This window comes from Spinacia oleracea, chromosome 1 (assembly GCF_020520425.1).
Source record: "Spinacia oleracea cultivar Varoflay chromosome 1, BTI_SOV_V1, whole genome shotgun sequence".
NCBI lineage: Eukaryota > Viridiplantae > Streptophyta > Magnoliopsida > Caryophyllales > Amaranthaceae > Spinacia > Spinacia oleracea.
The window spans coordinates 73,090,552-73,114,554 of NC_079487.1; the positions used below are offsets into that span (position 1 = coordinate 73,090,552).

The window sequence follows — 24,003 nt, forward strand, 5'->3', positions numbered from 1 at the left end:
TTAAAATCTCCTATAATACACCATGGAATGGTGCAAGATTGAACTAATGAATTAAACGAATTCCAAAATTCTAATTTTTTGTCCTCTTGAGCCGGTGCATACAACCCAAAAAGTGCAAAAGTAGAGTGTGAACACTTATTAGTAATAACTAAATGGGCTATCCGATGTAGTAGATATATGATTTGAACATCTGTGTTTTTCTCGTTCCAACAAACCCACATTCCACCACCGTCTGGATGTATGATTTGGATATTATCATATCCTAATACCCTGGATAGACGTTGACTATTTGCAGATGAAACCATTGTTTCTATAACTAAAAATATATCCGGGTTAAATTTCTTTCGTAAAAATAGCAACTCACTAATCGTTTGAGATTTCTTTGCACCCCTAACATTCCAACTCATAATTTTCATTTATTTAATAAACAATAAAGAATAGAAGGCACCACAAGGCAAAAAATTCCAAAACAGGAGCAATCATCTACCAAAAACACAATTCTTATGATAGTTATGGACTTATAATGTCCGGTCAAGCATCGTAAGATGCGGGCAAGACCAATAGTCATTCCCATATACCATCTAGTAGAGAAGTTTTTTCCAAAAATATGAAGCCAAAAATATGAAGCCAAAAATAGTACAATATTAACATAAATGCTGTAGTATAATAAATATCAATATGATATTCAACCAATTGATAAACCGTAATCATTAAGGATTTGTAGTTCAAATAAGCAGTGTACAAGCAGAGACAGCAACAATATAAATGATATAAAAAAAATAAAAAATAAAAAATAAAAAATCATACTTATCGGTTTTATTTTCACCTGTATTGTAGGTATGTAAGAATATGCAACTATGGCTTTCAAATGAGGTTATAATTTGTGAGGCATACTGTTTCTGATACTGCATATTAATTTTATTATGAGAGTGAGATACTATCATATTGGACTTAAAGAATACAGTAGAAAGGAAGTTCACAACCATGAGTAGATCTGAGCCAAACAAACTTTGACATACTAAGTAAGAGAAGAAATATAACTAATGTAAATGGCATAAACAAAAACAGTATTCCATAATAATGAATGTTATAGAATAGTAAACAAGATTGCATATATACCAGAGATCATAATTACAAAATATATTACATCCAAAGGCAAACAAGGAGCATAGAGCCTTGATAATATTAATATATACATAAGGCATCTTAATATGAGGAAGTAATAGGCTGATACTTGCTTCAGAAAAATATATTTTCCCATCTTTATGAATTGCAATCCCTGGAAGCAAAGTGATATATCCAAAAACACCAAACAGTAAGCACAATGCCTTATTTTGAGCACTATATACATATGGAATAAAATGATAAGGTGTTAGCAAAAATAGGCATGATGGGACATTCAGACACGTTTACTTTTGGAGGCAGCTGAATCCTCCATTTCATCACATCTCCTTCTTTTTTATGATTCGGGTGGAGATTGAATACCCAAAGTTTCCATAAAGAGTTGTTCACCCTCTGACAGTTCCCCTAGTCTATGGGAAGATGAGACCCATATTCCATAACCGGGGGAGTAGAAAAACCTGACAATAAATCATCATCGGACTCCAAAGTATCATCTTGAGTGACTGGAACTCTAACTTCTTGCTGAGATGCTTGATGAGAAATGAGAGGGACTAGGTTTTCCCTAGTAGTAGCATTTCTAGGCTCTTGATCTTGAAGGACTGAGAAGAGATATATGAATAGGTGCATCAGGGATTGTAACAGTAGGAGAAGGTCGAGATTGATGACGAGGAACATTAATGTCAGGTTGGTTTATGGTGGCAAGTTTATGTTGAGGATGATTCTTGAATCGTTTTTCGGAGTGACCTTGATCCATCGGCCACGTCCTTCTGGAGGGGGTTGAACATCAACAGAAGATTCTCCAGTAGGAGAATCAAGGTTGCTAGCATGGAGACGCTCTACATGCCTATTATATATAACAAACCTATTTTTGTCTCCCCTCTAACCTCTCACTTCTCTCTCATCAAACCCCATTTTTTGCCATCTTTTTTAACAAAAATACCCTCATTCTACAATTTAATTTCCTACCATGTCCTACCTATATTCCATCCACCTACCCAATTATTCTCATTGATTTTCCACCCATCTTATTTATTTCATTCACACCCCCAATTCATTCCCACCTTACTTTATGATTCTTTTAATAAAATATCTCACTTTCTTTTCTTTCTTTATTATTTTCTCCCTCTTTCATTTATTCTAAAAAGTAAAAATCTCTTACACCTAATTGTACCAAGATTCCATTTTTATTAATCCCCTCTCCGATACCAACCGGGAAGAATATTAAGCGAACAAAGAGAGTAGAAAGTAGGTGAACAGAATATAGCACATTTATAATTTAAATAAAGTTTGCTAAACTTTAATAAGTTTAAATAAAAAATAAAGTAAAAATTAGGCGAATAGAACAAATGTAACCATTTACAAGCTGTCTTTTTCCAGTGCAATCTACTCGTAGCAAAAAAGAAAAAGCAAATTTGCCAAAAAAAAAAAACTTTTATAACGCAAATTTTACGAGAAAGGACATTTTATAAATTTTTTGGTAAAAGAACACCTTAATGTAAATTTTTTTCCAAATACAAACAAATGGTAGTTTCCGGTATTGACTTGCACTTGTTGTGCACGTGTGCCTTAATCTCTGCCACATAGTCTTTCTCCCACACGACAAGTCTCTCTGTGTTGTCGGAGGTGACACTCATATGGTGGTTGTCGACGGTACCTCAACCCTTCCTGAACTCATTGTCCGCCTCTCCAAAACTGTTATTAGCGGCCACCCTTTTACGCTTAAATTACGCTCAAATACTAGCTTCCTAATGAATTTAGGGTTGAATAATGATAACAATGATGGAAATGATTGCTTATGGAGGAGAGGGTAATAATAACGTGGGGAAAATGAGATGTCTGGATTTCTACAGTAAGAGGACTTGAAGTGGGGGCGGTGATGGGAAGATTGCGAATCAGGTGTTTTCGGAAATGAGAAATCATACCATGGGGGTAGAAAACAACAACGTCATCAACAACAACAAATGGGGTGAGGCCGATTAGCAAACTTTTACGTGCCAGTCAATGTCGAAAAACACTAAGTCAATGTCGGCTACTACTATTTGTTTGTCTTTCGCAAAAAAGTTTCACATTAAGGTGTTTCTTCCCAAAAATAGTTTACATTAAGGTGTGCCTTCACAAAAAAATTTATAAAAGGTCCTTCCTCGTAAAATTTGCTTTTGCCAAAAGAAAAAATTACTTACCAATTGTTTGTTGGTTCAGTGTGATTGGAGCTAAACTTGGTAGGGAGGACCCGTGTTCGATCCCCCGCAACAACAATGGGGAAGGGACTGAAACCTATCCATCTAGAACTCGCCCCGAATCCGGATTAGGACTAAGGGGGTAAGGGTGAACCGAGTGCTAACACCAAAAAAAATATATATTTCCTCCGTTTCAAAAAAATTACACACTTTGATTTATACGTTTGTCAAGACACAACTTTGATCTTAAATATCTCTAATTAAATATATTTTATTCTTAAAAATTTTGTATTATGAAAATATACAATGAAATTAATCCACCACATTTTACTTATACGGTTTTTTCATGAAATGCCCCTGAGGTTTGCAAAAACGCACCAAATACCCTCGCTTCATTTACAAGTATTCCCGTTCATGTTTTTATGAGTACTTTTTATGAGTACTTTTTATGAGTAAGGAGTACTATATCGGGATGTCGACAAAGCTGGTGGCCTGAAGGGAGAACGTGAGAAGTGTAAGAGATACAGTTTCATTCCATTGCACTTTGGCACTACCATGGTCCATGTTGTAAGTACTCCCTCTGTCCCGGAATACTTGACCTGTTTTCCTTATCGGGCCGTCCCTTAATACTTGACCTGTTTCTAAAAATGGAAATATTCTAACAATATTATATTATTTCTCACTCCACCCCTATTAACCCACCTACCCCTTACTCCATACAAAAAATAATTAAAAATTCAACCCCCTCTCTCACCCAACCCCACCCCTTTACACATTTCTCACTAACTACATTAAAATAATACCCCACTATCAACTACTCCCTCCATTTCTTTTTGATGTATCCATTTGGAATCTGGTGTGGTTTTTAAGAAAATTGGAATATTGATTTGTATGGGTATAAGTGTAATGATTGGGTGTAAGAGAAATGATTGGGTTTAAGAGAATATAATAAATAAAGGAGTGAAAAAATAATAAAGAAATAAGGTAAGAGAGAGGAGTGATAATGATGGGTGATAAAGGAGGTGAGAGAGTGGGTATATGGGGAAGGGAAAAGAATTAAATATTATAGGTGGGGAAAATTAGGTGGGAATATGGGTAGAATCTTTAGGTATTTTGGTAATTAGATAGAAATGTAAGGGTATTTTAGGATAAAATGTATGTCCAAAAATAGAATAGATTCTAAATGGATACAACAATATGAAATGCTTAAAATGGAAACGGATACAACAAAAAGAAACGGAGGGAGTACTACCTATTAAATTAAATAAGTCAATTCAAGTCCCTTAAACTCTGTGCCGGTCAAACCGGGTCGAGTATTCCGAGACGGAGGGAGTACTATAGAAAGCAATCAATTAAGTTTGTACAATTTTCCGTTCTATAATGGGTCCTCTATTCATGATTGATAAAGTGTTCTTCTATTAACTCCTTAGTCCTTTATCAGGCTACCAGTCGTCGTACACTCGTACGGTCGTACCGAGACTACCATAAAAGAAAGGTACGGAAGCATAGAGTACAAAAAATGATTTTTCACGTAGTTAAAATGGATTTTGGCTCTTCTTCTAATGGTATGTACGATCAAATTTTGGAGTTCATAAATGGATTGGAGGCATTACAAAATGGTTAACAAGCTATGTTAGGTTTGTCAAGGGTACTCAAATTATCTTACTTATGTTGAAAAAAGGGACTAGTTTATTCGACAATGAAAGATTTTCCTTGTTTAAGGAATGCCACTTTTCCTCGTTGAGACTCCCCTCCATGTACTCTCCTTGTCTCCCGAGGATCCAAACAAAGGAATATGAAATTCGAGAAATTTTTAATTGAAATATATTTACACAGAGGATGAAATTCGATTCATGATGTTTTATTTTGAACTATACACAGACAAAATCTAAGAAAAAAATCCCAAATTTTGTAGGGGAGTAATTGACCCATCCCATAGAATGTAGGTCCACGCATGACTCCATAAGCCCAACCTCGTGAATAACCTAAATCATCGAAAGTTATACAGCTTTCTGGTGGTTCAATTCAACACCACATGATTGTAGTGAGCTGAGTAATGCAATCAACTAACTGAAATAAGAGTACAGACCAGAAATAACTAATAAAGCCGAAATCAGATGAAGGAAACGACTAACCACCTCTCTTTTAAGAACACGATGATTGTCATTCCATTGGCAGAATTATTTACAACAAAAGAGGGCGTAAGATGATAATCCGTAACTCTAAAACTTAAAAGCTGTTTTCCCAGCACAGTTAAACAGCAGTACTCCTTAACTGACATAATCTACGTCTGAACGAACTTCTCAATATAACGTATCTGGATTCCAGTGTTCAAAAAGCCATAATTTCCTGGAATTTGCAATCACTGTCTACCCAAAGCTAGGTCATGCCAAGTATCTCCATCGGCTGCTGGAGTTTCTTCGCCTGTTCAATGACACAGAATCAGAAGTGTTGGCATTTGCAAGGGAAGAAGAGGGAAGATTAAGGCTCTGTTTGGTTTGGTTTGGTGTAAAACGTTTTTAATGCAAAATGACTTTCTATGGAAAATATTTTCCAACGGAAAATACAATTCCAAACTAGTTTTCCTTTGTTTGGTTCCTTAAAATAAAATGGAAGAAGACGTGAAGATTGAGGGGAAGAAAGGAGAGGGAGCCAAGGAGGAAAGATGGAAAAGTGATTCCCCTCCCTTTCAAATGGAAAAGGTTTTTCCAACTTTGATGGAGGAGTTTGGAAAATTGTTTTTCATCCTTTGCCAAACCAAACAACGTAAAATGATTGAGAAGGGGAAAATCGTTTTCCATGAAAAAGTTTTACACCCTACCAAACTGAGCCCAAGTTTCTTGAGTTCTTGCAGAAAACTTAGCTCAAATAGTTGCAACAGAAACCCAATTTTGAAATCTGACTTGTTGAACTTGGCCATAATACCGTCATGGAGAAAAGAAAGGCATACCTAAACCCCCCCACCCCCACCCCATCCCCTTCTCTCAATAAAACTAAATGAAAGAGTAATTCAGTAAATCACAATTAGGAATCCAGACAAAAAGCTTATGGACAGGACGAATAAATATGTAGGCGGACCATGTTCAAGGACGTGCACTCAGGCATATCACATTATCACATATATGCCGAAATGCATCCAGTTGTAAGTGGGATCAACATAACTGTTTTATCAAATTCCTGACAATTGTTAAAAGAACCAAGTCCCCAACTACAGACAGGAAGTCCTCCTGAGTTATATTTGCAGTCAACCTCACACGGAGTTAGGAGTCGGTGGCTTAGTGCTACAGCACGCCTACAGCTACTCAAATCATCCATTGAGTCATTGGAATTGTGAATCTAATCGTAAATGGATGAGCAAAACTGTTTTAACCAAGTTCGACGAGCAAATTTGATATTTCAGACTAAAGACAAAAACTATTAAGTTCAAACGCAAGCATATAAATTTTCTCACCCTGATATACTGAGATTTCAGCACTAAAGACTAGAAACATGAAGTTCACAAGCATATAAAGCTCAGCCTGGGACTTGTTGAGCTCTCAAAGCTGAAAGAACGCAGAGGCAAGAGAGAAAGAACGCAGAGGCAAGAGAGAAAGAACTCTCTCTATAACATCATTCAGAAGCATTTGCTACCTTAACATGAGACATCAGAATTCTGACTGGCATTCCCTTCTAGAGAGCAATAACAATCAGCCTTCAGTACCGAAATATAGTTATAGGCTAATTTGGTCAAAGTTTAAATGTTCTTACTGAACCATGAAAGCATGCTGGTAAATAGAGTATAAACACAATAGAAAAGATTTAAATTCCTCCAAAGATGCCTTCCACAAGCAGGTTGTCTAAGCTCCAATACCAAGCATCATCACGCTAAGATTGGTCATTATATGATAAGAACTACTCATCTGGTCAATAGGCCATTCATTGCAGTGCATATGGATGTGATATTACGACCTAGCACTTACCTCTCTATGACTAGAGGGAGGGGGGGGGGGGGGGGGGGGGGGGAATCCCATTTCTGAGAAAATAATTTCTCATTAATAGCTGTGCTTACAAGCTTATGGGAAAAAAATGTCGTAATGGATGATAGATAGATCCAATGTACATACCACAAGTATTTCCTTTCATAACCACCCTGACAGCTGGGAAAAGGCCACGGGCAGATGCAAAAGTTAACCGTTTTTACCCCTAAGATATATGCACTCAGATGCTAATAAATGACATTAATGTTGATGAAGCAACATGATTAACTTTGACATGTTTGTTAAACTCATTCACTGATTTTATTGTAACCTTAGAATTCTGCCAATTTCACCATAACCTGTCAAAATTTAGATGCACCACCTCACAGAATGCATAGGGCTCCCATTTATTTATCCTCTTAAAACATTTTTTTCTTGAAACTCTCTTATTGAGGGTCCTACTCTTGAAAGACTAAGTCTATAATGCAAGGCAACTAGGCAAGTGAGTGTCTCAAAAACTAAGTATATCTTCCTTGCACTACTCTTCTTCTTGATATATACATTTACACTTGCATTATGTCTTAGCATAAAACTAAACGATTGCATTAACCTTGAGCTAGTTAATCAGCTTCCCTCAGGAGATACTATTGATTACAAAGATTTATAATAACCTACATTCAATGTAGGAAAAAAAACACTGAGGCGGTAGGGAATTAGAGATCCTGGAGCCTAGAAACAGAAAATGCAAAAAGCTAAAGAAGAATCCATTTAGTTCCTCATTCTCACAAAGCACTCTCAAAATCAAGGATTATACACAAGCAGACAACCTTGAGCAATCGTATCACCAGAACTGAATTACAAATTCCTAATCTTCAATCGAAAAATCTGTAATTACAACTATACCCCAAAACCTCAAATTGTTATTAACAAACGTAAAGCTAAATAGTATAAAAATTAACCATCATAACTCATGAACCAATCTTAACACTTCTAAAGCCTCAAACTTTGATTACTATTCACACAATAGTGAATTACCTGTATTGCCCTCAATTTCCTTCATGTTTATGTTTTTGTCTTTTCCTTAAGTATAGGGTAGTTACGTTTTTAACCTTTTCCTTATTGATATTGCTACATTTTTCCTCTTTCTGTGAGATGAGTTCCTCAGTTCCTCACCCTCTTCCATTTTCGAACCAAGCTCTCATCTCTGCTCCAAACCCAAACTTTTTACTCTCCCTTAAAAAGTCCTTGTACCTTGCTTCTAACGCAAAACCCACTTGCAGTTTGATGAGCATTTCCTCCTCTTCTCCAACCCCGGTACTCAACTCTCTTTTCTCTGCAAACTGCACTCTCAATCATGGCAGACCTAGAGCAGAAACACAATGGCGATGAAGCATCAACGAAGCATCCCTCACCTCAATTACTATTGAAGGTAAGTCTATCCCCCTATATCTAAAGTTTAGGGCACAAAATTCTAAAGATTTATGCGGGCTTAGGGTATCAATTCTCCAGAAAACGGTTAGATATTCGCAATTTTTTGATCAAATTATGCGATTTTAAGCTACTTTGGTTGATTGTTGATATAGATTTTGTGCAATTTTAAGCTATTTGAGTCGAGTGTTTATGGGATTCTTTGCTATTTTAAGCCATTTGAGTTGATTGTTGATGAGATTTGTGCGATTTTTGGTGTTATTAGCTTGAGTTTGTAATCTGATATGTTTGATATGCTAGATATTCTTGGGTTAATACCATATAATTGATTAAATATGTTTTGCATTCAATACCTGCTTTGAACCAGAGCTACCAGTTGAGATTTTGAGTCATGATTGGATATTGAAATTGGTTGTCATGATTGTGCTAGAAATGGTGTGGGAATCTTTGTTTGGTACTGTCTAACATAGGGTGATGTCAGAGGCAGCCAGTGACACTTAAATTTTAGAGTCCCTTGATTTTGAGGAACATATGTGTTAGGGATGGAGGAGAAAATAAGTAAGCACATAATCCCATTCAATAAACCAAATGTTGGGGAACGTTAGTGTTGAGGAATAGGGAATGACTGATGCAGACACCCAGACATTCATTAATTGTGGTATTGTTGTTTGTGAATGTTTCTCTTCTCTTTTCTTTCATGTTGGCTTCTCGATTTATGTGATTGATGCGGCAATTGTGATCCGAGATGAGGTCGGGCTCACACTTGACAAGGCTGACAAGGATGTTTTAGGCCATTGCCAAAAATAGTTCTAACGAAGGATTCATCCACAAATGTTGTTCGTTTAGGATTTATTTTGCGTTTATAATTTTGCGATTGCTGTCATCTTCTCTTTCTCCATCTGTTATGTCTGATTTCCAGGCCTATATCTCTGAATCAAAGTCATTATGCAATATATTATTCTTGCTTTTTAAATTGTGAGATTAGAATAATAGTTTTGTCTTTCCTGGTTTCTTCAATCTTGTGTTGTTTGTTCGATTTATTTGGGGTGCAAGAGCCTAAGTAGGCTAAAGTTTTGGGACCCAAAATCGGGGATGATGACAATGATTGTGCAGTGTTGAATGGTGATCTTGAGTTGAGGATGAGGACTATTTAGTTATTGATAGTTAAAATGGTCAGGTATATGAACTGTATACCCTTTTTGTTGGTTGGATTTTGGTGTTGGTGTTAGGTTATATAATTAGAGATAGTTTTACGGGATGATTTGAGTGAATTTTTATGATTATACAAAGACTAAGTAAAGATTAATATGAGTAAGCTAATAGAACCTATGAGGAAGTGTATGGACTAAGTCCTAGGTTGTTACAACAGACCCATTATCATATACGAAGTACTTATATTTGTAGCTGAATTGAATCTCATGCGCAATGCAGTGCGTCTGGTTGGTTGATGTTGTTGGTAATCGCATGATGCGACCTTCCCTTTTGCAGGCCGTTAGACTTAAGGTTCTTGATTCCTTGTTTACAATAAGGTTTGTGATATTTGGATTCCTTGTTTGTGCTATATGTGTGAACAGGACTACATGTTTGGGGCAATTACCCATGCCGACCTATATGAATGAGCTAACATGCTGTCATTAAACTTCTCCCATCTCTTTCAGGCAGAAGAGTTGATTGAAGATAACTTCAAGGGTTCCAAGGTAGTTATTTTTTTTTACCAAGTTTCCACCTTGTTGTATTGTAATTATTCTTTTGCCGACTCAAAAGAGTGTTTGTCAGCCAAATCTTGAATGCATTTGTTTGTAGTTTTGTACTGCACATTGCTTAGAAAAATCCAAAGAAATTAAGGCTTTAGGAATTAGGGACTGAGGGTGTATGTTGTTAATCTAACTCCCCCTTCCCTTAAGATAGGGACTAATAGATTGTGTATTAGTCGACAACTTGGATAACGGTTCATCGGGTGATAATAGCGATTAAAGATGTTGATGCGATGCTCCCTAATCCCTTATTTGGTTTCTAAGTAGGTAAATTTGCTAAAACCAACCTTTTATAACCCAAATTTTTTGAGAAACAACCTTTAAAAAAAAATGCGAAGAAAGACCTTAAACTAAAAACAATTTGCAACACACAACCAAAATCTATTTTCAGGCGTTGACTAACGTACTTCGGCCCTTGACTCTTCAATTTTGCTAACAACACCCATTTTCCCTCCAATTTCCCCTCTTAAAAGTTTATTTTTAACAAAACCAACCAAAAAATCTCTGATATTTGTTATCTCTGTTCTTCTTTCCTCAAAAACGATTTGCTCTCTTCTTGTTCACCCAAATTAATTAATTTAATTGACCAACACATATATACATAGTCAATATTTTAACTGTTGACCCGATTAGTATCAAATGTGGCACATTAACGAATTAACAAACTCGAAAACAAAAACGGAGAGACGAAAAATGTCAGAGGTTTTTTGGTTTTGTTTTTTTATAAAGATTGGCTTTTAAGAGGGAAAATTGGAGGGTAAATGGATGTGGTTAGCAAAATTGAAGAGTAAATGGCCGGAATATGTTAGTCAACGCTTGAAAATAGGTTTTGGTTGTGTCACAATTTTTTTTTTAGTTTAAGGTCTTCCTTCGCAAAAAAATTTAAAAGGTTATTTCTCGCAAATTTGCCTTCTAAGGCTCTGTTTGGTAACACTAGCTGAAATTGAGCTGAAAATGATAAGTTAGCTGAAACTGATAAGGTAACACCTGAAACTGATAAGGTGCTGAAAGTGATAAGGTAAGTGTTTGCATCAACTGTTTGGTAAATCTAGTATTTTAAGCATCTGAAATTTAATAGGGAGTAGTAACTTTAATTAATATTCTATGTACTTCCACAACTAGATACGAAGTATTTCCTTTGTAAGAATAGCTACAAATATAATACGGTGTGTAACATTTTTGACAAATAGTATCACAAATTTGATACTCCATATACATGTGAGGAAAATGGATTATAACAATCCTACATTTACTTGTTATTCTCAAAACATCCTATCTTTCGATTAATTACGAACAATCCCTTGTTTTGAAATTATCTTTCATAAACATTTTTTAACAAAAAATCACCTTTTCACCAAGTTAAATGGGCCAAATATCCTACTTAAATTTACTTATTTATTATCTAATTTAAACTAATTTACTAACATGGTCCTAAGTTTTTATTTATTTTACCTTCAAAAAGAAATTTATTATTTTAATAAAAAAAAATACAAGTATTTGTATAGTATTAACTTCTTTCTTTGTTATCCTCTGTCAAACCCACAATCATGCCAAAGTCCCAAACATCACCAGGCACTAGAGCTGTCAAAAATCGACCCGACCCGAAAACCGACCCGAACCCGACCCGAAAAAAACGGGTCTTGAACAAGATTTTCCAACCCGAAACCCGTTTTTATCCGAACCCGACTAACCCGAATATTTCGGGTCAAAACCGGGTCGGGTCGGGTCTGACCCGTCGGGTTTAGTGGTAAATGACGATTTTTTAAAAAAATAATTAAAAAAGGTTCTAAACCTAAAACTAAAGTATCATGAGCTGAGCCGTCTTCCTCTCAAACCCTCATCTCTCTTTCTCTCTCTCATCCTCTCAAGCTCTCTAATATTTTGCTCATTTTCTCGTTGATGAGTTAATTTGCTAATCCGTTTTCTCTACACGATTTGGAAGTCATGGCTTTGTTTGGAGATGCGACGATTTTGCTGGAGTTCTTTTTTTATTTTGTTTTTTGATAATTTGCTAGCGTTCTTAAATGAGCTTGAGTTCAATGGTGGAGTTCTAAATTTCTATTTGACCATGAGATTATACTCCGGCGCCGAGTTCCTTGCTTAAATTGCAGGTTGCGTCGGTGTTTTGCGAGGCTCCGTGGTGGGGTTATAGTGGTGGGGCAGCGGCGGCTACGAGGTTAAAGGTTTGATGGTGGTCTGATGGTTTTTTTCTTGTAAAGGAGGAAGGGATGAGATGAGTGGGTTAATTTTTAGAAAAAAATAAATTCTCCTTTTTAATTTTAATTATTTATGGATTGTTTGATTTGTTATCACAACTTGGAGTATATTGAATAGTGACAGGCCAAACTGATATCTAACATTTGGTCATGCAGTTACTCTAATTTTTTTTATTGGTTAATGGGTGTTTCAAATAAAATGGAATATGGGTTGCTTTCCTTCAAAGAGTTTATCTTTTACATGAGAGTTATTGACAATTTTGGTCTGTCAGTCTTTTTGGCCTTTCCATAATGAATTAATGAGGTTATTTTCAAGGAGATGGGATTACAACATCGTATCTTGTACTTCAAAGTAAGCGCACCCCAAAGTAAGATGGAAGAACTATTTCTGTCGAAGTATGTTCGGTTTTTCACAGGTTTCAGCTAAAAAGGGGAATCTCAGTTCACATATACTGGATCATGTACCTAGATCTCTCAAAGTTAAAATTGCTTTCGATTTCATGCACATTTAAATTCATTATACATAATATCTAATACCAAGTAGTAATAATAATCATCACACGGAGTTAGTTTTTGAAACCTTAAAAAGGTATACGGGATGACGTATACAACAAAAAAAAGGCGTAATAATTTTTTTTTTCAAAAGTCGTAATAATTTTTTTTTTAAAAAGGCGCATTAAAAGCGCTTAACCCGTTGGGTCAACCCGAACCCGAACACTCTGGGTCTTGAACAAGCATTTGTTAACCCGAACCCGAAAGTGACCGACCCGATAAAACCCGAATCCGAAATTGACCGACTATAACCCGACCCGACCTGACCCGTTTGACAGGTCTACCAGGCACCATCTTCTTCTCCTTCTCGGAGTTTCTCCTACTCGTATTCCATTAACCCCTTGCTCCTCCGTATTAATAATCATCAAACCATTGCTACCCTCAACCAATTTTTTTTATTAGAGACCACCACAATTGCTTCCATGTCGGCTTGCCATCAATCTTTGTCGGTTCGAGTCGATGACTCTTCAGGATTTCTAGCGTGTCCGGGGATGCATGTTAGGATCAACATATAATTATGTGCTTGAGCTTTGTGATTATATTAGACAAGTGTATTAATTACTTTTATTTTTAAAAAAAAAGTTTCAGGCGACTGATCTTGAAACGTTAGACAGAATAACGTTTGAAGATCAATCACCTTATTCACCTTAAATTGCATTTCAGCTATTTAACAAACACATCTAATCATTTAAGGTGGCTTATATCATTAGCACCTAATCATTTAAGATGACTGAAAATGTTTGCCAAACAGAGCCTAAGTATTATGGGTATTTTCATGAAATATGTTAACTTCGTTTTGATCTCCAATTTCTATATTTTATTTAAATGAAGCCATATTCATTTTTAATTTGTGTTTTTCGATGAATTGTTTCGAATTTTTACAATGTTGTATATGATATGTGTAAATTTGTGGACAATTGTAGTTTGGCTGTTTGATAGATATAGAGTTTGATAAATGGGTTCGCAAGGTTGTGGCTCCAGTTATTGAACCCAACTTAAGGCTCTATGAGGAGGTTTCAAGTGTGGGATTCAGGGATTTCCTGTTGGCGGCAGCAAAAAATTGAGGGATGTTGCTGCTCATAATCTCATGAATGTTGGGTTCAGAAACTGAGACAAGCTTATATTGAGGTAAGGAATTTAATCATCATTCATTTTCATAGCACTTTATGACAAACTTGCTGCTATCTTATTTTGATTAAATTCCAATTCATTTGGACTAATGCATTCTGTCAAAGCTTATTTTGTTAGCAATTGATGATTGACTACAATATAATCTATCTACAAATCTAAATTTGTGACAGCTGATACTAACTTTCTAGGTGTTTATGTGAGTATTTGTTACATTCCCAAGTTTTAGCCCCATGAGGAGTTGTTTGTATGATTTTGTTCCATATTTCAAATCTAGCTGTTCCTGATCAATGTGAATAGCATTTTCTGAATTACCTTGCGCTTAAGATGATGTTAGGTGAAACGTCAGAATTTATAAAGAAATTAATATCTTGACATACACTGCTAGGGACCATCACAATTTGGCTTCCTGGGAGAAGTGTTGGTTAACCTTGAGGCAACAATACCATCCACAATCTCCTTGCCAATTAAGTCCTTAATTGCTGGAGCAATTCGATCTGCATGTGAGCTCTTTACATCTCTTTGGCTCTATTAACTTATTTTTAACAAACTAACGGTCAACTGTCTACTCCTTCCCAGAACCAAATAATAATAACATGAATAGAAGTAAAGAGTGGACATACTATCACCCTTTCCCATATAATTCACCAAGATATTACTCAACTCAATTAACAAGTATCAGAAAGGATAAAGGGTTTGGTAGTTTCTACCCATTGTCACTGTAATGCACTAATGTGGAACATCCGAGTGTTATTGCATATCTAGATGAAAAAAGGTGAGGAAACCAAAGAGAACAAGTATACCTGTTTACAGTTTATCCGAAAATGTATTGTGTTTTATTTCTCTGATCGGTAGTTATTTTAAAACAGCTTATAATTCAGAATATGCATGGAGCTGATGATCAAAGGTAACATCAAATGAATATTGATTCAAATCTTTTTGTTCTCAACCTTCCGTCATCCCAATAATTTGACAAGTACAATGTTGTATCTATTTTAGGGAACTTCAGAGGGATATTGAAGAAAGTGGAGCATCAATTGCACAAAAAGGTAGCTTGCAATGTCAGGAAAGCAACTTTCAACTATAAGGAAACATGATTTATATTACCCATTTAGTAAAGTTTCATTCTAGCTACTCACCTTCAAATTACGTGGAACAGGATGCCTAAACATCCATTTTAGAATTTGGTTCATGATAGAAAATTTTCAGATCAAAATTACAATTAAGTGGAATTCCTCTTTTTGGTGGCAGGATGATTACTACAACACAATTAACTCTCTAGACAATGAAGGCGGGAAATACACAAGGAACGTAAATACGTTGAATGCTCAGACAGAAAATAGAGCCCATTAGGAGACCATCAATGGCCAATCCCTCTACAAAAAGAAACCTGTATTAGAAATATGAATATGAGATATGCTTAGCCATATCATAGTTAGAACTTATTTGCTTACATTTTTTATTTTAACAAAGATTGATTTTGTATAACCCAACCAAAATCGATATTCAATATCTAAAATCATTACATTTTGCTATCTTCGGGAATCGCATGTTAAACCTTATTATTGTAGCATTAACTCTATGTATTGTGGCTAGGTTATTTTTTAGGAATATGGAGGAGTTCGAAATCTCATGTTTCTAGGAGATATCATCTTTTGGCTTGCTATTGTACTCTCTATTACATGTAACTTTACCATATCATTTCTAACTTTGATCATGCTTCTTGTTTTTACCATAAACCGCAAGTTTCTGAATTTTACGTAATATTTTTACAAATTTTTTTTGTATACCTTGGGGGACCGTGCGCGCTAGCGCACGATCCGACAACTAGTTATACAAAAATCGCATGAAAACCATCCTGAAAACCTAAACAAAGAAAACCCCACTAAAACCCTTGATGCATTTGCCATTCATAATTAATAGAATGACAACTTCTAATAAAAGCATCATATTTTAGCGATTCACCCAAAAAACTTCCAGAATTTCATCTCCTACAAACCCCATCAATCTAACTAAAATTACGACGTAATTCATTAACACCCATCATCAATCAAGTTAGTAATTATGCAAACAAATTGAAGAACAATGGAGAGAGAAAGAGGGATTTTACTGGGTTCGTCGGCATCTTCAGTCCGAACAACTGCAATTGGTGGTAAGACAATCTCTGAAACAAAATTCAACCCCATAAAAATTGGGCAAAAATCAGAAATATAAAAGAAAGAAGACAATTACTAAAATTAGTTGAAAGAGAGAGAAATATGGATTGTTACCATCATCCGGAAGAGTATCTCTCATCCAATCTTCATCAACAATATCAATGAGAATACCTAAACTCAATATCTCCGCCATTTTCGATGTGCTTTCTGCTTCTGCTTGCTGCAGTGAATAGAAAATAAACATATCCACTGTTCACTAACACCAACAGTAGTCTAAATATTATTACAACTATACTACAATGTCTCCTGTTTATACACAACTGGTGGTTGAGATAGAGAATGATACTATCTAAACCAGAACGATAAGTCACAGAATAAAAAAAAATGTGACCTTGATCCACCAAAATTCCTACCTAATTAATCACATGCCCCCAAATTCTAAACAGTAATACAAGATCTTTAAGCAAAACGACCAAAAGCATGGAGACAAGTAGACAACTATAATAATTTTGTTATTTCCTACAACTACTACTGTGTTAATTTCCATCATAATTTCCAATTCGTTATTGATACAGATATCCATCAACTACTCATCCATATCTAATACTCATATTAGCACAAGCAATACATTATAACAGTTATTGACGAAACATTAAGGTACAAATTTAAGAGTTGAGCCATGGACATTATTAGACAATCACAAATGCGTCAAAGACTAATTAAAATCGATAAAATTAGAGAAATTAAATGGAAAATTAGAAGGGGAAGAGAGAATAGAACTTACAAGTTGTAGATCTACTCGCCGACGACGATGGTTGACCTCCGCGATTCCGCCTTAGTGAGTGACTGATAGAGAAGGAGTTGTTGACCTCCGCGGATCCGCCGTAGTGAGTGACTGAGAGAGGAGCCGTTGATCTCCGTCGGAGTGAGAGCCAAGGAGATAGACCGAGTGACCGACGGCGACTATGTGAGAGAGGCTAAGAGAGTGGTGAGTGACTGCGAGAGTGCAAGTAACCTAAAAACTCAAACCCTAATTTCCAATGGTCTAAATTGGTTTGGTTTGAATGTTTTCGTGTATGCAAATGTTTTTTTTCCCCTGTCTAGGTTGAATTTGGTCTAGATTTTTCTAGTCCCGCCTGATTCACCTAATCTGAATTTTTTCTAATCTGATATAGTCCGATCAAGTACTCAAAGTAGAATAACATTAATAGAAAGTAGAATAACATGAATAGAAGAACATAAGTTTATATAATTTATAGGAAATTGATAATACTACCTTAAAGTTTGGTGGTTTTGTGAATTGCTACCTTTTAGAATTATATTTTACTACGTACTACCTTATAATTTTGGTTTGTTTGACTAACACTACCATTAGACGTTTTTCGTTAACTTTTTCTGTCTTTAAACCCCACTACAACGGGTTTTTAATATGGGAAATGAACAAAACGGCAAACGAACATAACTATTTAAAAGAATATAAGAAATACACGACGAAAAACTAACATTAAGGAAAAACGTCAAATGTTAGTGTTAGTCAAACAAACCAAACTTATAAGGTAATTTAATTAATTTTTTTTTTTTAAATGCAGCAATTCACAAAACCACTAAACTTAAATTTACGTGGTGTTTCACAAAATTTTCTAATTTATATGATAGTGATATTTCAAGACATAACCTAGGGGGAGGCGACCTATATGATGAACTCGAATATTATAGTATTGATTAAGACTTAGGAATCAATGGAGAAAAATTTTAGTACTTAATTGATTGAATTGTATTAGGTCATGAAAACAAAGATTACATACTCTTAAAGAGTATTAAAATCTAACACAATCAAAATCATCAAAGGCCACTAAATATTTGGTTGGCCTCTAAAGATTCCGGAGTAACAATTAACCCTTTGAGAAATAAGGTCATAATAAAACGATCTTTTATCATCACATTGTCAAATTACTACCATTCAATTTACTTGATCTTCTACAGATCATGCATGCTATAAGTCTATAACCAATTGTTACAACTGGCAATTGAAACCCCTTAAGGTGGTCAACGGATAGTCCAATTCTTGAATTAACGGTTGTGAACGCATTGTAAAATAAATAAATTAGGGGATTTTATAAAAAAAAATTTCTTACTCCCATAATTTATGTGTCAGCCTTAAGATGGGAAATAGAGGTCCGAGTACTTGACCCTTAAATGACCCCCATGATTCAATCGGTTTTGTGGTGCAAAGCCTGAATTAGGGATGTTCATTCGTGGATGAGAATAATACATTAGTAAGATTACTAGAAGTATTGGTTCGACATTTTTGTAAAAGTACTGTTTGGACCGGCTACCGCCTACCACCTACGCAGTTAATTGGGTATATTTGGTACGGTTACTCAATTAATCATGAACAGTTCATTAATATTATGAGTAAGTAAAGTAAGTTTGCAAAAGAAAGTTAAGGTATTTTAGTTGTTGCGCAAAAGAGCAAAGTGCTTGAGGAACAACTTACGTTCTCTACTTGTGTAATAGTTACACCACTTGAAAGTTCAAACAAAATCAGTTATTAACTTAAAATTACCTTTAGCTCGACAATAATACACGATGGCCTGATTTGAATAAAACTCAAATTTGAAATAAACTGAACATGGATTTTTAAAATATAAGAAAAACAACCATAGGTTAATAAGAGAATACGTGCGCATTTGCAGAATTCGGAGAGACATGACCATAGTACGCAGGGGCGGACCTATGTGTCCCCGAAGGGGTCCAAAAGGACCCCATTCTTTTCAAAAAAAATTGTTAAACTGATGTTGGTGTAATTAATTCACTTTAAATAGTTAAAATATACTTCGTATATAATAAAGTTATAATAATGACAATTAAATACCTTTGGCATGATGGCTGCTTAACTAATGTTCCATGTAGGCAATCTAGGTTCAATTCCTTGAGAAGACATTAAACATGATATTTTTTTTTTTACTCTAATTCTTCATGTTTTTTTTTTTTGGATTTTTCCTTTTGCCTTTGTAAGTCATTTTTTCTTCATCACTTTTTATTTTTTATTTTGTTGTTCTATAATGATTTATGATTTTGCTTTACAAAAATACAAAAAAATTGTAGTGTTATTTTTTTCTTCAAAAGATTTTGTAAATTCTATAATATATACTTCTAGTAATACATTTTTAATACTCTACTTTAATAGACTTTTAGTTGCCTGATACTTTGAAATTTGAAGAGGTCTAATTAGTTACTTCATGTATAGATTTATCACTAGTATAGTACCCGTGCGATGCACCGTTTATATGATCTCATATTAAATTTTGCATGACATCTAAACTATAGTTGTAAACAATGATCATCTAAATAGATCTTACATATACTATTCGAATTAAGTTAATGATGGATACTGGATAGATTTTTATTGTCTCGTTCAATGTATTATTTTAAAAAAAACATAAAACAAATAAGTGTGCATATAGATAAAATTATTTTAAATCCCGTCCATCTCGTATCAAACATAAACTTATTTTCATCCGTTGTTTACTTCAGTATTCATACTCACCACTTAACATCTCCAATATCTACTTTATTCAGCTAGAGATGGTTTCGGCGAAGGGTCGGGATTGGTGCAGAGGATATATAGTCCCTCCACCCATGTATCCGCCTAAAAATCTCACCCCATACCCGCCACCCATGATGGGTACGGGTACCTATCCGGCCATCCCCGCCTCGCTACTCGATCGTGAGGTACAAAATAAAATTCATCCACACTCCATCCCTGACTCGGTATCCAGGTCCACTTAAAATCCATCATTAGACCCGACATTTTTTTGGTGGGGAAATTTTGAATTTTGACAATCAGTTATTCTAGAGTATTTGACCATTAAGTTGTCTGGTAGAGTAATGAAGTAAATAAATAAAAACGCTATATATGTAGGTTAATAGTAAAAAAATGTTAATATTCATAATTAATAGGGATCCAACCTAGAATTCATTTTCGCCTGTTACCAACGACAATTATATTTTATATTCCCATCACCAACCAAAATTTCCTTCACCCTCCCCCCCACCCCCCACTCGGGGAGGATGCGAGGGCGTTTTACCAAAAATCCACCCCTTTGACAATCTGACATCCTTATATTCATTCAATCAATAATTTCACCTACTTTAATTTTTCTTTGGTTTTTGAATATATTGACGTAAAATTATTATTATAATTGATTTCATCAATACCAAAAATATTGATAAAATTATTTAAAAAAAGTGACAATATTTTGGTCGAGTATGTGTTCTAAATTCGATAAATTCAAATTCATCCCATCACCAATGTGGGTACATGTTATCCTTATACTCGCTTAGCCGACACCAAATCACAATTTATTAGTCAATATTTAAATATAAAGTATAACAATATAAACCCTTATATGATACAACCATTGTAAAGTTCATGATATATAGGTTCGAAATTTCGAAATCATCCCTGTCCCACCACCCCAAATATATATGTATAAATCCTTATAAGATATAACCACAATATTGTTCATCAACTTTTATCGAGTTTAATATAAATTATAAAATACAAATTTAATTTTTCTTAAATTTATTTATTAATGTTCCTTTTATTGTATCCTCGGTGATATAATTTTGTTTTAATTAATATGTATGATGGTAGTCATGTTTGATAGGCTTCTATTTTCCTTGCTTCTATTTTCTCTACTATCGACACAAAGTTTCCTAAATTTTGAGATTGTAGGCTTTAGAGGTTTGATAATCTATATACTTTTTTTTGAGGTGGTATATATATTGATATAAAAATAAAAGAATTGTAATAACAATATTTAGAAATATGATAGTAATAATTATACTTGTGAAGGAGTAAGAAAGTATGAAAAAATTACTTGTAAGAATTATCAAAATAGATTTTGCATAATTTAATTATAACAACTTTTAAATCAATAAATTCCCAATATTAATATCTAAATTTATCTCATAATTATGTAGCGACTCGATGCAAATATGAATTGAAGTAATCTAACTTTATGTTAAAGTGTTTCATATATGTTTGTACATCGATTTTTTTTGTTTACTACTTCTTCCACTATTTTAGGATAAAAACAAAAGCTTTCCTCATGTGTAAGGAAATTACGTTTTTTTCTAAAAATTTAAGGAACTACATAGTATAGTAATAGATGGATTAGATTACACAAGTTTTCCTCATGTGTAAGGAAATTAATATTTTTTTAAGTAGTAAAATATACAATTAATGGCGGTGACAATTATTGAAATTAAAATATATAAAATATTATAAATCAATGACGGTAATAATTATCGAATTTAGTATTAAAATTTTATAGAGTATTGTATTAATTTATGTATACTAATATCTATAGACACCTACTTTTGTCCCCATTCCCGAAAGGGAAGGTTCGATGATGAGAACATAAATCTCCACTTGGCAACGCATCTCCTATAAAATAACGAATCTCAAATCTGAAGGAAATAATGCCCTTGGTCCAAGTATGCATATAATATTAAGTCTAATAAATGCGGTTCAGTATTAATTAACAAGTTAATAATTCAGTGAGATCAAGTGAGCTGAATGCCTAGCTAGATGCCGCTTCAGTTCAAGTGGAATTAATGATATTAATCCACAGCTTACTCTTGACTGAACCCGTAGGGTCACACAAATAGTACGTAAACGGATCAAGTATTTAATGGCATTAAATACTCCATCTATGGATATTCGGAATCGACGGATCTTGGTTTCAGTGGGAGCTGAGATCGTCACAAGCAAGAAATGAATACTCCGGAAACGATGATATTACCGGAAACGGAAATATGGATCGTATCGGAAATATAAATATTATCCAAGTCGTAGATGTTTCCGGAAACGGAAACATGGTACGTATCGGAAAATATTATTGGAAATGGAAATATTACCGGAATCGGAAATAATGCCCTTGGTTCAAGTATGCATATAATATTAAGTCTAATAAATGCGGTTCAGTATTAAGTAACAAGTTAATAATTCAGTGAGATCAAGTGAGCTGAATGCCTAGCTAGAGGCCGCTTCAGTTCAAGTGGAATTAATGATATTAATCCACAACTTACTCTTGACTGAACCCGTAGGGTCACACAAATAGTACGTAAACGGATCAAGTATTTAATGGCATTAAATACTCCATCTATGGATATTCGGAATCGACGGATCTTGGTTTCAGTGGGAGCTGAGATCGTCACAAGCAAGAAATGAATACTCCGGAAACGGAAATATGGATCGTATCGGAAATATAAATATTATCCAAGTCGTAGATGTTGCCGGAAACGGAAACATGGTACGTATCGGAAAATATTATTGGAAATGGAAATATTACCGGAATCGGAAATAATGCCCTTGGTCCAAGTATGCATATAATATTAAGTCTAATAAATGCGGTTCAGTATTAATTAACAAGTTAATAATTCAGTGAGATCAAGTGAGCTGAATGCCTAGCTAGAGGCCGCTTCAGTTCAAGTGGAATTAATGATATTAATCCACAACTTACTCTTGACTGAACCCGTAGGGTCACACAAATAGTACGTAAACGGATCAAGTATTTAATGGCATTAAATACTCCATCTATGGATATTCGGAATCGACGGATCTTGGTTTCAGTGGGAGCTGAGATCGTCACAAGCAAGAAATGAATACTCCGGAAACGATGATATTACCGGAAACGGAAATATGGATCGTATCGGAAATATAAATATTATCCAAGTCGTAGATGTTGCCGGAAACGGAAACATGGTACGTATCGGAAAATATTATTGGAAATGGAAATATTACCGGAATCGGAAATATTGCCGGAAACGGAAATATTGTCGGAATCGGAAATATTATCGGAATCGGAAAATAATTCCGGAAACAGAAATATTAAATATTTGTTCGAAACGGAAATTAATTGCGGAATCGGAAATATTAAATATTGTTCGTATCGGAAATGAATTCCGGAACCGGGAATTTAATCGGAAGCGCATCGTACGAATTAGCATCGGACGAGGCTTGCTAGACGAAGGCCCAGCACGAAGCCAGGCCCGCGCCCAGCAAGCCGAGCGCCCAAACACGGAGCTGCCACAGCCTCGCCAGGCCCAACGCAAGGCCAGTCCCAACAAGGCCTTTGGCGCGCGCGCTGAGCGTGCTCGTGGGCTGCGAGCAGCGACTGCTCGTGTGGGCCGCAAGGCCTGCGCGGGTGGTGCGATGCTCGTGGCCATACGACGCTCGTGTTCGTAACGAATCCTAATCCTATCGGAATTCGTGTATTGATTAAATCCTAATCCTAATAGATTAAATTTATTATTTAGAGTTCAAATAGGATTGTAATTAATAAATCCACATCCTAGTAGGATTATAATTCCTTTTCCATATCTCTATAAATAGGTGCCTAGGGTCATAATTTATAGATACAATTGAAGTATTCAAAGGTAAGATTTTTAAGCAAAATCAACCAAACACTTGCACCCAAGTAGCCGAAATTCCTAAGCAACCT

At 35.0% G+C, this 24,003-nt stretch overlaps 1 protein-coding gene across 2 annotated transcripts; it reads right to left on the reverse strand.

The window, feature by feature from the left end:
- Positions 1-989: 989 nt before the first annotated feature.
- LOC110793963 (anaphase-promoting complex subunit 13) lies at positions 990-17,595 on the reverse strand. Of its 2 annotated transcripts, none has more exons than XM_056834272.1 (4): positions 17,274-17,595; positions 16,604-16,709; positions 16,444-16,497; positions 990-1,279 (listed from the first exon to the last, which is right to left on the reverse strand). In XM_056834272.1, exons 2-4 carry the CDS (start codon positions 16,680-16,682, stop codon positions 1,041-1,043), a joined length of 372 nt encoding a protein of 123 aa, XP_056690250.1. In that variant the 5' UTR covers positions 16,683-16,709; positions 17,274-17,595; the 3' UTR covers positions 990-1,040. The 2 variants fall into 2 exon arrangements, with proteins under 2 accessions (XP_056690250.1, XP_021854593.1); XM_021998901.2 differs by lacking the exon at positions 990-1,279 and adding an exon at positions 5,418-5,723 and having other exon boundaries at positions 17,274-17,570.
- Positions 17,596-24,003: the final 6,408 nt, after the last annotated feature.